Below are 17,635 nucleotides of genomic sequence, written 5' to 3'. Positions count from 1 at the left end.
TAGTGAGTATGTGGATTCACAAGGACTTTGGAATTTCTATTTGGTGCAAAAGACCTCCACAGTGGCTTCCTTTTTTAAAATATGTTTCATCTATGCAAAACTCAGGAGCAAAAGTTGCTTAGAATAGATTTGCTTGAAGAAAAATAATTCTGAAAAAATGTTACCAAAATTTTGAAAAACAAAATGAAAAAAGTCACCAAGGTTGTTTTTTTGACACTTACTCTGGAGCATTTTCTTGCAATTTACTTAGAAATAGATTTATTTTTCATTTGTCTTAGAAATAGATTATTTTTCATTTCATAGATTTATTTTCATGGATTTTCATTAATTGAAGCTTTGTGGGTGGCTTCAAAGCTTGGGGTTTTAAATTGAGAATTTGCCTCCAACTTTTAGCAAAAAATGGGGAATTCTTCATCGTTTTTGGTTTCATGGGCTATGATCCACAGCAAATAAGTTTCACTTAGGATGCTCAAGACTTTTTTTTGTTTGACTTTGGCAAACAATATCAAGCAAGATGAAGTGGAAATTCAAAGCTGTCTTAATACCTCCACTTTCATTTAGCCTCTGGGCTGTTTTTCAAGAGGGTATAAAGGACTTCTGTCACTTTGTTATAAGCCTTCTTGTTTGACTTGCTTTTTCTCTCCATGATTTTGTCACCAAATCAAGGACAATAGAGCACAAAGTGCTGTTTCAAGGAGTCCAAATTCTGTGGTGAATGGCAAAAAATATTCCATCATGCAAAACATAGCTTTAGAAAAGTTCCCTTCCTCACCAAACAGTGACCTTTAATTTTGTTGTTTTTATTGTATCACTGTAAGCTAAGGCAGGGACCAGCTAGACCACGTACCACAGTGCAGTGCGAATCTGCTGGGCAATAATATCCCTTGATCCCTGAACAGGAGCACACCTTTACATTCAAGTCCCAGCCCAAGTTGAAACGAAGGGTACAGTTAGTGCCACAAGGCTTAGTGGGGGAAAATGAGAGAGGAAAAGAGGACAATTATCTTGAGGTTGTTCGAAGTCTTGCTGTTGCCTCATAGTGGTGTCTTCAGAAGGAGGTAAGTTTTAAAGCATTTCTTGCTCCGAACCCTGTCCTCATTTTCAATTCATCTCCTTAGTGCACCACTCTCTTTTCTCTTCCCTGTCATTTCCTCCCTTCCTTCCTCATTGTCTCCCCAAGCAAAGATTTCAGCTCACTCATCCATGCTGCAAAGCAGCTGTGTGAAGTCACATCCTGATAGAATAAGGAAGTGCATAACCGATGTATGCTCTTGTAGTATGCTTTGTTGTACTTAGTTTGGTTACAAGGCAGTAGCAGTTGCATATCAGCTGGATAAACGTGAATTAAAAATGTTGAAGAGAAAACCGTCCAATGTGTCTGATAAGGAGAAAAGTCAAAAGCCAAAGGTAAGAATATTGAGTTCTTATTGTCAATGAATATTAAAAGTTTTTAAAGGAGGATTTATTTTTAAATCCTAGCTTCAAGATTTTCTGATGTTCTAGCAAGTGCCTCAGTGCTATAGTATCAGGAATCTATGTGTATATACTCACTTTGTAATAGCAATGATCCCTTTCAAGGAATCATCACTGTGAAACTGCTATAATTGTACTAAAGAATCCTGGTACTGGACTTTGCCTGCTGTCATGTGTTCTGCATCAGTCTTTTAACAAAGCGGCTCACAAAAATTCCCTCTCCTTTTCATCTATGATAAACTGATTATGTCCCAAGAAATAGTGTGAGAATTGGTAAGGAATTATAAATGCTATTAAATTTGTTCCTTATATTAAGTAATTTGCTTTTGCATCACCATAATCAAAGGAGGAGAGGGTACTTGGCAATCAGTGTCTGTCATCTTGACTTTTCTGGGAATGGTTATACTTTTAGCCTGAAAGAAATATTCTGAATAAATTGCCAATGAGCTACACTGGACACTTTCCACGATCTGGAACTGCAAGAAAGAGAGTGAGAGTTTTGCAAGATGCATAAGGATGTGTCCTGTGCTAGAAATTGATTTTCAGACCCTGGATTGGGTGCAAAATGACTTTTGTAAGTGTATTGCAAGCCTGAAGAGAAATGGCGACTGCTGGACCTGGGCACTTCAATTCATCAATGCTGAAAATTTAACAAAGAGATTAGAAAAACTTTATAATATATCTCAGTTTTCAGTAACTCAGTATCTACTAGTTTGCAGACCCATCTTCTCATTGTTTGGAAATGTACCTCACTTAGTGACTTCTGGATCCTGAAAGATTATTTCAGACACTATTCCAGCAGGAATGTCTTCTGTTTTTACATAGCATTGGCTTCTGTGTATTGTACTTGCAGCTTTAGACTCTGAAAATTAAAATTAGTATTTTTCCATGGATTTGAAACAATCTTGAATCCGTTTTTGCACAGATTTTTTTCTTAATCATTTCACTGGTTTTTATGGTATTTTCTTCTGTTCAATCATAATACTGCCTTTTAACGGCAAAGAAGGACTATAATTAATATCTAATTATACGACAGGTTAAGCAAGAAATGACCAGGAGACACTGTGGATGAGCTTTGTTTTCCTGTCTGTTTAATGTTTTTAAAAGCCAGTTTTGGTTACTCTCTGCTTCCAAAGTAAGATATTCCTCAACAGGCTGATTTCCATTTTTTAGATGTTTTTCTACACAGTTATTCATTCATGAATGCACTCCATGTTATGGCATTGTGGCTTCTCATATATGTGTGTGTGTGTGTGTGTATATATATGTATGTATATATCATGCCATGAATTTGATTCACCATATGTGCAAAGGAGAGATAAAAAGTCTAACCACTTGACTGAGTGTCACACTTTTGCTGTGCTGACTTTATCTTATTGTAACTGTTCACAAAACTGGAAAGGCGTTGGTGAAGTGGCTCAGGATGTCTTTCTGCCTCAGTAACGTGCTTTGAAACAATTCACCTACAGCAGTCCCACTTTTGCAAAATATTTTGTAAACTTTCCATGAGAATGCTCTTGCTGAATGTGTTATTCACAAAAAGGGCATGGAGGGAGACAGCCCCATGTTGCACAGAATAGAAATCTTAGCTTGTTGTAGCATGTTTCGAAACACGGAAGCAACTCAAATGCTTAAGTTGCTTAATACAGAATGGGGTAACATGGGGCACAGGCCCTTACCTCCTACCAGAAGTTACAGGATTTCACAAGTGACTTCCCTAGATCACTTCCTGGCTGCCCCTGCTCTGCACAGGTACCTCCTGCAAAGCAGGATGCTGTTGTCACTGTGGAGGTCTTGGGTTACCTCACCTTGCTTTTAGGCACCTTAGATGTCTCACTGTCTCCAACACATCCATATAGGGCTGACACATGACCTATGGGAGAGCTATGTGGCCTGGTGTGTTAAGTAAAAATCAGTTTTGCAACCTTAGGCCCTCAAAGAGAACACCATAAAGATCTGTTTAAGTAACTGATTCTTAACCACAGTGACCAGCTGTCTTTATCACAATTGTATGAACTTCTGTGCATTAACTCAACTGTTTCACCAATATTATTTTTTTTTATCCTTTTGGGTTTATTACTTTCTAATGTGAAGAATATCAATATCCAGTTATGCCTTTTGATAAAGATGAAGGAATACAATGCAAGGCTGATGTTAAAACCCTTCATGAGGCAATTTGCTCTCCCTGTATAAAGCCTCTATTAGTGGTGTGAAGATCAATGACCAGCGCAGGAATAATACAGATTTCCAGTATCTAACTGCCAGTTCTCTATGTGCAATGCATTTATTTTACTTTATTTATTACTGTGACGCTTAAGGAACTTGTGCAGATGCATTCGGTGCTACTCAGGCAAAAAATAGCATCTTACAACTCTTGGCATCTGATTTGAAAACGTTGATACTATGCCATGAAATAATGATGTTGCTGTATAGCAGGATTTCTGTAGTGCTGCAGTCATGCTAATAACTTCTTAGCATATCTGGCAGCTGTTGCATATGCATGCATATGCATATAGCTACTGAATGCATTGTATGTAAACTATGGAAATAAACATTCATTGTTAGGAAAAATAAATCTACACCCAGTGTCACCCCAGACAAAATGGGGAGAGAAATGTGGGACAAACGCTTTCAGAAAATTTTCTGGAAGGATTCTGATCCTTTGCCAATGTTTATTATTATAGCTGCATGTACCGCCATGGAACCCTACATTTATACCTTGTACATCAGCTGAGGACCCAGGTGGCTGAACTATAATGGAAAAGTCCTAAGGCTTAAAAATACCATGCTTAATATTGAAGAAATTCAGCCAAGTGATGGGCTAACCTCTCTATTTCAAGCTGTCTAATCTAATCTACCTGTCTATCCAGGACCTTAAGTGACTTTCTATCACATCAGACCCTGTGCACCTTCCATCAGGGCATCCTCCAAGAGGCAGCTTCCTCTCAGCTCTTCCTTTCAGTCCACAACTGCCCCTTTTTTTGGGGGTGAGACTAGACATGACTTGGTCTATATGGTGTAGCCGTTCTGAGCTGCAGTGTTTTTGTAGGCAGGTGAGGTCAAGCAAACTAGGTCTTGCACTTGGCCATGAGGTTTGTGGTCATGCTGATGGCTGGAGTCAGTTCATTGTAGGGAGAGCACGTGTCTCATGCACTGCTGGTCTTTTAGTTGCAAAGCAGGAGAGTACTATAGCAAGTGGGGGGAAGGATGCTTTTACTAGATGTCTTTCAGCTATGAGTTTGTGCAGTCTGCACCACCACTCCTTAAGAGAGCTGGGGAGGAGAACAGCTGACTCAGAGGATGAAAGAAAGACCCCTAAAATCAGCTGGATGTTACCCTCTTTGGCCCTCATGATGTTACAGATAACTGTATGTGGGGAGTGGTATGAAGCAAATTTATAAAGATGGCAAAAAAAAAAAAAAAAAAGGCTTTCTAAGAAATTATTCAATATTTATTCTTCTCTTCCGTATAGGCTTCAAGCACCACCATATCCTGGCACCATACAAATAAAACACCCTTAAAGCATTTTGTAGCTATTCTCCATTCCACTTCGTACTGTTTCACACATTTGACCAGGTGCAAATGACAATGGAAGGTGCAAATAGTCTGTAAAATATCACCACATTCACAGGAGGTAAAGTGCTGGGCAGAATCTATTCCTTTCTCTCTCTCTCAAATTCCTACGGACACAGCAAACTTGAGAACTGCTTGATGATTCTTGGCTTTACTTCAAGCTGAAGCAAAGATGACTTTGTGCCATTTTTCCTGCCTTGACTGAAGGAAGTCTTGTGTCATTACTCTACATGACAGCTGATCTATGTTTATGCTAAAGGTTTGAGACGGTTTTGTTTCCTTATTCTGCTTCCAAACGTGCCTGGTGCTTGAAAATCATCTTACTCCTGGTGTGTAAGACAACTCAGGGTCAATGCCTGTGCATTTTATTTAGGCAAAAATATGTCCAAGCTTCTAATTAAATCAATATTCACTTACTTAGATGATAAACTATTATTTCTTTTCAGGGTTATGAGGACACAGTGGTAAATCCAATAGGAGGAAATATTTTAGTGTGCAACTTTGTTCCCTAGTACTATTTTATACCAATCATTTTCCTTTTCATAAGCTTTAGATGAAACCCTGCCTCCATGTACATCAACGTACATTTTTTGCCATAGACTCGATGCCAGGATTTCCCTTTTTACATATTTTTCACAGGAGGCCTGATCCTGATTCTGAAAACACTTAAATGAATTAATTAGCAGTGACCCCCTTGACTTCAGTGGGGTTTGTCATCTGAGTAAAGTTTATGGCTTGCCTGACTTTTTGGATCCTGTGGTGCAGACATATGTTGTAAGCAATTTTTTCTTAAACACTGGCTTGTGACTCTCCAATGGGGAGCGCTAATTAAAGGAAAGAAAATAGAAAATATGTAAAGCAAACCTAAACACCAAAAAAAGGAATCAAGACATAATTCGATCTTCTGAAGGACAAGATCTGCAGCAAAAAGATTGCTCAGTGTTAATAGATATTAACTAGGATTTATCCTTGAGTAAGGAAAGCTGAGGGTTTTAATTTTATTTCAAAGGCAAAGAGTGGTAGAGTTCTGAAAATAGCAAGTTTTATATTCTTTTCTTTCCCACTGAAATTTTGAGTGCATAATCAGTGAACCACTGCTAAAATCACAGATGTTAATTCTCACGACCATGACTGAAGTGATGTTCGGTTCCATTTGCATTTCATTCTAACAATGATGAGATGTGATGAGTTGATGAGAAGCTGTTTTCACCGTACTGCCCGCTGTGCAAATTTATGCTTATAGGCAAAGATGACACATAGTTCTGTCATTAAAGGTCTTTACTGCATTGCCTCTTGAAGAAAGGCATTTGTCAAGATTCATTTGAACTCTATTAAATAAGCAAAAGTGGATGACAATATCTAGGAAGTAGTTTAAAGAACCTGGTTTATAGTTGAAATACCTGTGGGCCTTTATCAGGGAGGGTTCAGAGAAAGAAACAAAAATGAAAGTTGTAATAACCATGTATGTGCAGACAGGGAAAAAGGGGATTGCAGGTGACACTTCAGAAGGTGCTCCCTGCCTCCCTCAGGCTTCATAAAAACCTAGAAACTAGAACAAGGTTAGAGTTAACCTTGGGTTACTTTTCTTGTGAGAGTGGAAGGCTCTACAATCATATTACTTTTCCTCTTAACTCTGGTGGTTTGGGGATTTTTTCTTCACTTATATTACTATCTTGCATCTTGATTATCAGACCATTATTTATTTATTTTTTTCAAAAGCAGTTTTAGAAAGTTCTTTGTGTCTTCCCATATATGTTAGCTTGTAATAAGGTCTTGAAACATGAGGAATCTTGTTTTCTCACCAGAAAGTAAGGGTCCAGAGTCCTTGTAGGGAAAGAGCAGCCATTTCTCTCCTGCCACTTTCCAGGAGCCTGATTAAGATAATCAGACTCCACATATTGATGTTCATGTCAACACACATGGTCACTGAGGGCTCACACAGCCCTTCACTAGCTTGTGTACCAAAGTTAAAAGAACAACATCTGTGGCCTGGCCCAGTCCTGGCTTATTTTGTTGTTCCCTTGATTACAGACCATTTAAAATTTTCACCAACTTTGTGCATAATTCAGTAATTTCTTGTTTCTTCCCTGTCTTGCTTTTCCTTCACTAGGCTTCAGTTCTTAATAGCAGACTATTTAAAAACAACTGAGAGCAAATTTCCTGAAGAGAATATTTTCCCATTAATATTTATTTTTCTTAGAGTATCAAATCTGGTTTGGTTCTATGTTTGTGCTCCTAAGCAAGCAAAAGAAGTAAGTCTGAGCCACCTTATCCAGCCATTTTTAGAAACTGAACTATCAACCACATAATTTATAACTGTGCTCTCTGATAAACACTGTAGCACAATTACAAAGGTGATGTAAATCAGAATTAGTTGCCTTCTAATTCTTTAATTAGTTTCATAGACCAGTTGACTTGCTTCTCAATATTGTGTCTCTAGGAAACCCAAAATAACCCAAACTAAATATTGCCCATGATACCTGTAATTGCTGGAAAAAAGCAATAGCTGTATATGGGCAGAAAAGGCAGAGGATGTGGCCTACAGTTTTCTGTAAGTTTCAACACTCTTCTAGTAATTTGTGTCATAGCATAAATCCAGAACGATGTTGTTATAAAGTCATCATTGGCAACCTTATATAAGCAATTTGTGGGTGGCTACAAACACTTCAGCCAGAGGAATCATCCCCTTGATGTGTGGGCAGAAACCCCTGGCAATACCCACTCCAGAAAAGGAAAAAAATTAAGTCTTCTGGGCCTCTGTAATCACAATATCCTTTAACCTTTATCTTCTGAAAGCTTGCAACAGAGACAGCAGAGTTACTTCAGTTGTTAGAAACAGTTATACTCCCTTCCACAAATTAGCAATGTCAGTGTTTTTGCTAGACATCTTGCTGCTTGGCACCAGGCTGCACATTATATATGCTGTCAATATTTAGCAAGTCATATGTCCTTTAAGCCATCCTTATGAAAATCTTTGTTTTGTGTATCAGATGAAGGTGTGTTATACATGTGTTGATATTCCGCAGGAAGATGAATAAGAAAAAACTATGTTTTTTCCAACTGAAATCTACCCTATGTACCTGTCTGCTCTTACCATTCTAGCTTTTTATATCTTATTCCACCTACAGTGCATGCAAGAGCATGCTCTTGCTTTTTTTCTTCCCAAAATTGAGGCTAAAATTCCATGCTAGAAAAAAATTCTGGAGATTTTTAACTGCTTCATGGAAGCTGCTTATTTGACTATATATATTATATGCTGTACTGCCACTTTTTTTCCCATATCTCTTTGGTTTATTCCATGGACACACAGAAAGCTGGGTAACAAATTCCTCTGAACACAGTCTTCAGGCTGCTTAATTGCCAGTCGTAACATCTAATGGCACCTTTCTGGTAAGCTGAATGTCAACAGCAAAGGGTCTGTCACCTCTAACCATCACCCAGCACTAAGGCTGAAAAACTCTCTGGGAAGACCTAGTGATCCACATACTGTTTTGCACCAATATGGCTTCTGGATGGAGTTTTAGTCCCTTTCCTACTCCTTTATGTCTTCATCTCGTTTATTATCTTCACAAGAAAACCCAAATAGCCTCACGCTCCTGTACTTGATTTCCATTGGATACTGAGTGGTTACTTCCTTAAGAACTATAGGAAGTTCCTCTACTTGGTTATGCTGACCTTATTCAGAAAGTGTGGTAGGTTTGCTGTTCTTCAAGGTGTGTTGAAAGGCAAATGCGACATAAGGTTACTGGAGTACTTGAGTACTTGGCATTAGGTTTTTCTGCAGTGTTTCTCATGGCCTTTTCAGAGAGAAGAGAATCACTGGAGAAGTGCTATTCAGACAGAAAACACAGAAAAGCTATGGTGCAGTTTCATGCCTTCCCTCTGCCGTTATGTTTGAGACAGAGATAGAGCTTTGTCACTGACAGCCTGCAGTTCTGAGATAAAGAAATCAGCTTCACTTAGCAACAGCACAGCCAAAAGCAGATGTGTGAAGATGAGATGACAAAGTGGCCAAGACAGCTGAGTGAGCTCATTCAGCTTGACTCTCTGCTGCCTTCACCTGTGCAAAGCAGATGCTGAGCTTTACCACTCATGAGTTGCTTTCACTTGTCTGTTTTTCTCTTATAGTTCTGCCCATCAGTCTCCTTTTTTAAGATCAGATGTTAAGTCCAAAAACCACTTCACAGAGCTGGAAAGGGGACGTGGTTCACTTATGGATGAGCAGCTCAGAGCCTGTGTAGAGGGTACATAAAATGACTGATGATGGTAGAGCAGGCATTCAGCTCTAGTCACAAGTACAAAGCTCTTCTGATATTGTCTATTGGGATGTTACCATGATTTTATTCCTGTCTCTAGAACAGAACTTATGTTTGCTTGATTAATTGTCTCTCGGTAATTGTGGTAAAATGTTTGAAAACTATGTCTGAGATTTTCGTTACTATCTGAAGGAATGGGAACTGGCAACGTGTTCCTACACGTTCATGAAAGTTTAAAACCTTGAAGCTGGCACAATCCCCTTTGTAGTGACGGGCCAGATTTGATACAATTTGGAGTATGGACTTGAATTTGGGGTTCAAAGAACACCTAAAAGCCCTCACTGCTCTCTGTGCCTCTGTGCCTCAACTATGCATGATTTTCATGGAGGCTGTGGGAGCAGGGGTGAAAAGCTCAGTCTCAATTTTGTCATGCTTCAGAATGAAAACACAGCTCAAGGATCTAGTACATTTGTTTTTCATGAAATGAAACTGTAGTTTTCCACTGGGCTGTGATCACAATAAACCCATGCCATAGAGGTAATCAAACGAAAAGAGGGGAATTGATATGCCCATGCCAAACTAGTACCATTTGCTGTGCCCAGTACTCCCAGTGAGCTGTGATTATATTAATTTGTTTCTGGTATAAAAGTGACCACAACAGAATCAGGATGCTGTTTTGTCTTCAGACAAGTAGATATGTTTTTCCTAGGATTACAGTTATAGAACTCCTGCTACAAAGAAAAAGCAGAATCTAACACATCATCATTTCTGCACTAGGAAGCACACAGTGCTAAGTCACAAAGAAACCCTGAGCTGGGAACATTATTTCAGCTTCCATACTGGTCCGAAGCAAAAAGCTTACTGAATTTATTTTATAAATCCAGATTTCCAAGGAGCATATTTTAGATTTCCAGGCACATGTTGTGCAAGCATGCCCAGTTTTTTAAACCTGTGAGGCTGCAATGTAGTGCCAGTGTGCTTTCTTCGACTAGACAATAAGGATAATTTTGGCCCATGGATGGCAGTTAAGACAACACTGCAACTCAGCCTTGTGACAGGGGAGGGTAATTGAGGGGGAAAAAATGGTGACATTCCTCATCATTTTAAAGGGCTCAAAAGTTAAACCACTGTAATGAGTATAGTTTTTTGGGGTTTTTACCAATATAAAAAATAATGTTTAAAAATTGAGATATGTATTTGATGAAACATGAAAATTCACAGTGACTGATGACAGATACTGCACTGAATTTTGCTTCTCTGCTGTACTGCATCTCCATTAAGGCAATTTCAGCTAATCTCACTATGGTTTCATTAATCAAGTGTAGTCAGGATGTCTGAAGGGAGATAATGGGGGGGGGGGGAAATTGGCCTATTGTTTGGATCTTATTCTTCAGCTAGTTAGTTTGTTTACCATGCTCTGTAGTATTTGTATCCCAATAAATAAGTTCCAGTCCCAATTAGTTATCATAACAGATGACTAGCACATCTTTATTTACTTACAAGTTCAAAATTATTCCATAAATAGATCAGTTATCTTTGTGTTCTCTTTACGCTGCAAGCCTATGCAGATTTTCAGCTTGCAGGAACAGTTAACAGTGAGATGGAAACAAGGTGGATCAACAGCATTTTAAAATGTTCTTTTTAGCTGAAGGTTCAAGCATCCATGGAGACAAAGTCCCTCATCCTACATCTTTTTCTCTAAGCACTAACAACCTAAATGCATACTGCAGTCTCAGCAGTCTCTTAGTGCTTTCCAAAATTTCTCCTCTAAAAAGCCTAAGAAAAGATTTGTTCATTATTTTACTCATGTTTTACTCATTTAGGATTACACACTGTATATCTGCCCTACATAAAGATGTCACTATATTACTTTCAAAAAAAAGTTGAGGTTCCAAGAGCCTGGTGGGTTGGAGACTGCTGAAGATGGGAATGTTTATAAGCTGTGTGATATTAACTGCAGCACTCAACCTCAGGTGACATAAAGCATGCAAAAAAGAACTTTCTGTCAGTTTTATTATTTCTAAAAAGGTTCCCCTTGAAAGAGAAGAGTGACCTTGCTCTGCTGAGCTGACATATGCCTCTGAATTAATGGCTAAGCTTTGCTGTAGGGAAGCTTGCAGAAACATTACAACTCCAGTGGCTGAGTTTGCTGTGAACATTAATCAGGGGAACCAACATGATGTATCAAACACTCATTTAAAAGTAATAAAAACTCACTCTCTTTCTCTCCCCCTCCCCCAAGTTTCTTAGAATTAGCTTACTGTTGGTCATTACCTGTTGTCAAGGATAAGACTGCAGGATGGCAGTGAAACTTGTACAAGGGTTTACTAAAGGTTGCTTACTCTTCAGAAAAACCAAACGAGCCTTTGGAACAGTCAGATTTAACCATGATTTCAAGGTTATTTTTCAATTTTGTTTGCCTCTGGAAGGTCATCTGAAGGAACACCTTCCACTGAAAATGTACCTCTCCCTAGCAGGGAATGCAGAAGCTGCCTTTCATTCTCGGTGACTCCTTGGGAGCAGGACCAGCTCCCATGTCACATATGAAAGAAGCATAAGATAGGCAAGGATGCTTTTGCTGCCACTGAAATAACCACTGTAAATGATCTTGTATGGCTGTGGTACAATGGTTGAGTCTCAGAGGCTCTAAGCAAAACCACTGTCACACCAGGGAGGACTATTTTCTGCAGGCAAGTGTGCTGCAGTCGGCAGCTGTGGCCACTTCTCAGGCTTGCCGAAAGGAACAGGAAGGCCCTCAGGCATGCTGTGTGTCACCGTGCTATTCTGCGCTCAGTCTATGTATAGCACGATGAGGCAGTAGGCTCCTTATCACCAGTTCTGCTCTTGCATGGAAGCATTCATGATAATCACATTCCCACCTCTGCTGGGGGAGTACATTAACTGCCCCATTCCATGTGTGCTAGGCAGAGATGGGTTCCCTTTAAAAACTGAGCCCCTTGGGGCTACTTGATTCTCAGCTCAACTTTGGACATATATATATTTTTGTTTTCACTTAAAGCCTGCAAGCACATGTGTGAGTAATTTCTCAAGAAATCCTGCTGAACCCTGCAACCTTGATAACATACAGCATTAATAAAATTGTGCTGTATAAGGAATCAGGGAAATTACTTAAACAAGGTGATTCTTCTTTAAAATACGAGAATTCATCTGTGAATGCACCGTTTGGAGAGAAGAAAGTTTCAGGACAGGAAAGATGTTGGTATTTAAGAGATTAAAGATCAAAGCAAGGCTTACGTAGTGTTTAACCAGTCTTTACTCAGTCAGCACTCCCCTTTGCTGCAGTTATGGTTCTGTAGAGGGTGGGTTTCCAGGCTTGTTCCTCGATGTTTCTGCCCATGTGTAAGTGAAGGGTAAAAAAAATACCAGAGAGGTAGAAGTGCACATCATGCCAAGTCCTTAACTGTCCTGTTCATAGCTCCTCTGAGTTTGTCACACATCCTTAACCTTCTTTTAAAGTCATTTTCTGCTCATGGTTTTGTGTGCCACTGAAAGTCACTTTTAATTAAATGTCATATAAATAATAAAGTCTTAATTACATAATTATTGCAGATACCTGCATGCACAGTCCCAGAACTGGACAGACTGCCAGAGGAACACTTGGAGTGACTTTTCTCACTGGGAACTGAAAGCGCTCTGCAGCAACTGGGCAGGAATGATGGCGCTCAAAATTCAGGGTCAATGTGCACTTAAAGAAAACGGAATCAGCTTCCTCCCCCCTTCGACATTTTGCACCACTCCGTTTTAAAAAGCTTTCTTAGTGTTAACATCTACGCTTCTTAAATTGCTTCTTTATTTAGCTCCTCACAAAGTTGTTTAATCAACACAGCACATTTTTTGCCAGATGAAATTGCCTTTTTGCTCAGACTTCCTATGTGGCTTGCCCCTTCCTGAGGAAGACTTACAGACCTTGCAGACCACCTCACCCTCATTTAACTTCACGAACGGTAGCTTCCCGCTTCTCATCAGCGGGTGTACCCTCTGCGAGGTGCCCTTTGAAAGCAGTCAAGAAGTGGGTTTCCAGTGGAAACTCTGACGTGCAAGCTGGGTTATCGGGAACTATGTGCTTCGTGTCAGCATTGCTTCAGGCTTGAGAGACCAAGCCTGGTACCAGGTAGAGGTACTGATATAACAGCTGCTTAGTGTTTACTTTGGAGAGTGAAGTTTGTTGACCTGGAGGAGTGTTAAGTAAGATTAACTCGTTGTTTTGCACAGCTTTTCTTTTCCAGTCATTTCCCGTCATTAAAATTAGGGTGCTTGCTCAGAGGCTTCATGGTGGCAGTTATGTTCAATGACCACTTTGCTCCCGTCTCTCCCCACCTCCATGTAGCTACTGAATAGCAGACCACGATAACAACCAGTCTTTTATAGAGTCATTTTTAAGCCAGTTAAAAATGCCATTTCAGTAGATTGCCCTATTTGAGTTAGCAAGAACAAGCTGTATCTTTTTTATTGCTTTTGACTGGCAAAGTGCAAGGTTTTTAGGCCATGTTTCGTGTGAGCTGTAAAATTATATTAATATCTTGGTTAGTGGTCAGAAGTTCTATATGTATAACTAATATGTAAATAGGAAAAAAATCCCTGAGGTACAGAGGTCATGATATTTTCTGGTTTTGGGGTCTTTTTTATTAATCTTTGGAGTTACTGAATCTAGTATGCAAATTCCCATTCTTTATACAGAAGTGAGGGAGGCTTTGTTGTTTATGTTTTTTCATGGATCATCCCAAAAATAAATTGCTATCTTGCCTTCTGGGAAAGTAGGAGACAGTTTCTTTGATTATTCATGCAAGATAAGCTACCAGACTCACAATATTCATCCCTACTTTGGTAGCTCTTTACTTCATTCTCAGAGTAGTCTCCTCTGTCTGAAGGGAGTAGAAGCATCAGAGAATAGAAGAAATGGATCAGATCTTGAGCTCCACTTATCTCCATTGATCAGAGCAGCAAGCACAGACTGTCCTCTTGGGAGCTGCTGTGGTTTCTTCCAAGGAAAGAGGGAAAAATAAGTGCCTGTGGCAGGCAAGGAAATTGGGCAACACACTGAGCTCCCTTTTTGCTTCTCCCAGTGACCACATTTGCCTCTGTAAAGCTTACATTGTCTCGGTAGTCAGAGGATGAATGGAAGCTAAAAATGAGAATGCGTAGAGGAATTTGAAGAGATTAACTTGTGCAAGAGGGTCAGTACAAAGCCATTGCATCATGCTGGACTTAAAAGCTGTTTTGAATAGGACTTGAAGCAAAATATAATGGGCCATAATTTCTCACAGCAGGGAACCAAATCTCTGAGCAAGAAAATATGAGATTAATATCACCCATAGTGATCATTTAGCAAGCTAACTGCTGTCATCTTTAGCTCAAACATTGTCTTTAGACATGGAGAAGCTCTGACTAATTTATCGTAGGAACTAACTGACTTCTTCTATGATATGCCCTACAAAGAAGGAAGTTTTATAATAGAAAGACAAGGATTGCAGAATCTCTTCTTGTTGTTTTTCTACTTGTATGCCATACCATTTTCTGGGGAAAATGATAGCCTACTTACAGACAAACCAGATCACCAACTATAGACTGCCCAAATTAAAATCAACAGCAATTACATAGTGCTTACCACTTGAAAATGATAATTTAAAGTTCATGGATTTGGGGGAATTGAAGAGATAGAAAAAGATGGAAGAAGGATATAAACAATGCTGGAAAAATATATATGATATTCTATTATGCTAATTTGGTATATTGAAGGGGAAGGGATCAAAGTTAATGCATTCATTTGTAGTAATTATCTGATCAGTCTTTGTGTGGGAAAATAGAAGTGTTTCTCCCCTGCCCATTCTTCCATTATATTTTACTGAGCAAATCTGTATTTGCTTAACGTATCCATTGGTAGCTCTTGCATGAATCCAGCCAGAAAAATCACTTAACTTTATAGGACACTGAATCCTGGTATCAAAAGTCAATAGCATATTTTCTCTTAGTAGCTTTGCATTTACTTTAAAAGCTTCCCTTCACCTGGAAATAAGGCCTGTCCGTATCTTCACAAAGTAGGTGTTCCCTGACACTAATGCAGTGACTGACACTACAGAAAGTAATAGTCTTGTTCTCTGTGCAGCCCAAAGCTCCTAAATCTGCTTTTTGTTATCAGTATAATGGGGTTGAATACATTTTTAAAAGGTGGTGGCTATTGATTACTTAATGGAAAAAGTTAGTATAAAGAATTGCTGAAGCAGCCCTATTTAGTGCTCTCTAGTGCAACAAGACCATTATCTAGAATAGTGGAAATCATCCTGTAACCCTTATTAATATTTAATAGGGCTGAAGCAACAGTGAAGTACACTACAAAATAGCCCAAGGCTTCTGCACATGTAGGATATAAGGTTGTTTCAGGGGTTGAAAAAGAAAAACTGATTTCCCTGTGCTCAAGCTGTTTATAGGTAAGACCAACAATAAACAATGTTTGTCCTCTTGTTCCTTTTAAAGTATTTGCAGCACATCTGCAGTTTAATATACAGCTATTCCTAATAGACATCTTGAAGTGATTGAATGCAACAGAAAGGTCAGTGTATGTTTAGAGATCACTGTGTGAGACTGTTTTATACTTTCCTAATATTGCTGTGTATCCCAGCATTGCTCTTTCTGTCCCTCCCGCTCCATGCTGCAGGGCACATTTGGCTGAGTTGACAAGCCAGTGAAAGGTGTTAATCCTGTCTAATAGAACCATAATCCTTGGGGCTGTGTTTTTATATCATACTATTGAGCTAACCCCTTGTCACAGGATATTGTTCATCTACTTAATAGCAAAGTTCTTTATGGGAATTTTAGATAAAATAAAGTTCCCAATCCAAGTTGTCCTTTTCAGTTTCACAAGGTAAAAACAAACAAACAAACCACAGTGTTTAGCCAACAGAGGTTTTCTGGGAGATTACAATCAATTAAGAGGAGAGATGTGTGACTTTTTCTTTTCTTCCTCCCCTCCTGCTTCCCCTCAGTGGATAGTAAATGTCATTTTACTTGTCCAAAAATATTCACAAATCTGGGCCAGCTTCTTCAAATAACTTTTGTCTAGAATTATTTTGGATATGCCCAAAAATGCAGTTTAAAAAAAATAATAAAAATTCTTTTTGTCTTCAACTGCAGTGCTTAGAACATGGACCCAAAATTCCATCATTCCTATTCCACGCAGCCGTGCTCAGGCATCTCCCACTGCTTTGTCCAGACTAAGATTTGTTTTCTTTTCTGGGAGGAGGACCTGGTTAATAAATAAGTGTGAGAAAACAGCAAAATGAAACAGCAAGGAGCTTTTATTTTCAGTTATTCCAGAGGCTGATAATTTTCTTCTTCTCCAATGGAGATTTTAAGACAAAGTATTTTCACATGGTTTCCCATAGCTTTTCTTTGTCATTTTTTTTTCTCTGCAAACTGTTTTTAGTTTAGAAGTGACTGTGTATAAGAGATAAAGGCACTAATATGGGTAGAAACCCTATGATTTGTGAACAGGGACAGAATAACACGGGGTCCTTCCTGGGTGGAAATACACAGGAGAGGCATGTGTGTGCTTCTCATAGCTGGCATCATTTTGATGAACTCCTTCCTTAAGGTCATGGTTGTGAAGCCTGAATGCCACCTTGCCACCCTGTGGAGCCTGACACTGATGAGCCCCACAGAGAACTAACTGCTGCCAGGAAGGAAGAGCTTAAGGAGACCAAGCAGCATCAGCAGCTTGGTAGCTGTGGGCAGAGCAGGCACAGGGCTGCACCAGCACTCAGAAACTTGCCAGCAGCTGAAATCATTACTTAGATCTTGGCTCAAGCAGGTCATTGGTTTTCCAGCTGTCCAGAGGACGGCACTCCAGCAGCATTGCTGACCCTGCCACCGGGGTAGGGAACAGGAGGATGGGTGCAGCAAGGGTCGTGTTCCCCACAGTGCTTGGTATTCGAGCAGTTCTGCTTGTCTTACCATCACCGAGGGTTTTCACCTTAGCTTCTCTGGAAGCAGGCTCATGCCAGCATTAAGTGTGTTTGAAGTGCAATGGCAAGCAATGGGACTGGCTATTAAACTGGTCTTTTTCTCTTCCTCTTTTATTACCTCAGCTGCATCTGAGGCTACCTCACGGAAATTCTTGCCTGGTGGAAAAGATTGGAAAGCTGTACTGGTAAAGCAGAGCCAGGAGCTTTCAGGGCCTTTTGAAGCTTGTGGCATTCCCAGATGGAGAGCGAAAGGAGGCAGCTGGAGATGTCAGGGGAAGGGGGTACAATGGCTATTTTAGGAACCTGGAGGAGGGGAGCTGAAAAGATGGCTCATACGGCTGCAGGAGGGCGGGA

The 17,635-nt window shown here is 39.6% G+C and overlaps 1 protein-coding gene across 3 annotated transcripts in view; it reads left to right on the top strand.

Annotated features, from left to right (window-relative positions):
• Positions 1-17,635, top strand: part of SAMSN1 (SAM domain, SH3 domain and nuclear localization signals 1) — a 69,936-nt gene that overhangs the window by 32,388 nt on the left and 19,913 nt on the right. Inside the window, exon 1 of one of the 3 annotated variants that reach the window (XM_061366672.1) lies at positions 1,262-1,407. The exons of 1 other annotated variant lie outside the window; for it this stretch is intronic. In XM_061366672.1, coding sequence (XP_061222656.1) covers positions 1,351-1,407 — 57 coding nt within the window. In that variant the 5' untranslated portion in view covers positions 1,262-1,350. Of the gene's footprint in view, positions 1-1,261; positions 1,408-17,635 lie in introns of those variants that run through there. One more of the 3 variants, XM_061366674.1, reaches the window with a different exon arrangement.

This window comes from Neopsephotus bourkii, unplaced genomic scaffold, assembly GCF_033783945.1.
Source record: "Neopsephotus bourkii isolate Nb327-2 ecotype Australia unplaced genomic scaffold, CSIRO-AGI_Nbou_v1 NB_1350, whole genome shotgun sequence".
In the NCBI taxonomy this organism is placed as follows: Eukaryota; Metazoa; Chordata; class Aves; order Psittaciformes; family Psittacidae; genus Neopsephotus; species Neopsephotus bourkii.
Note: the sequence above shows the minus strand (reverse complement) of the source record. Positions and strands in the feature narration are given on the sequence as shown.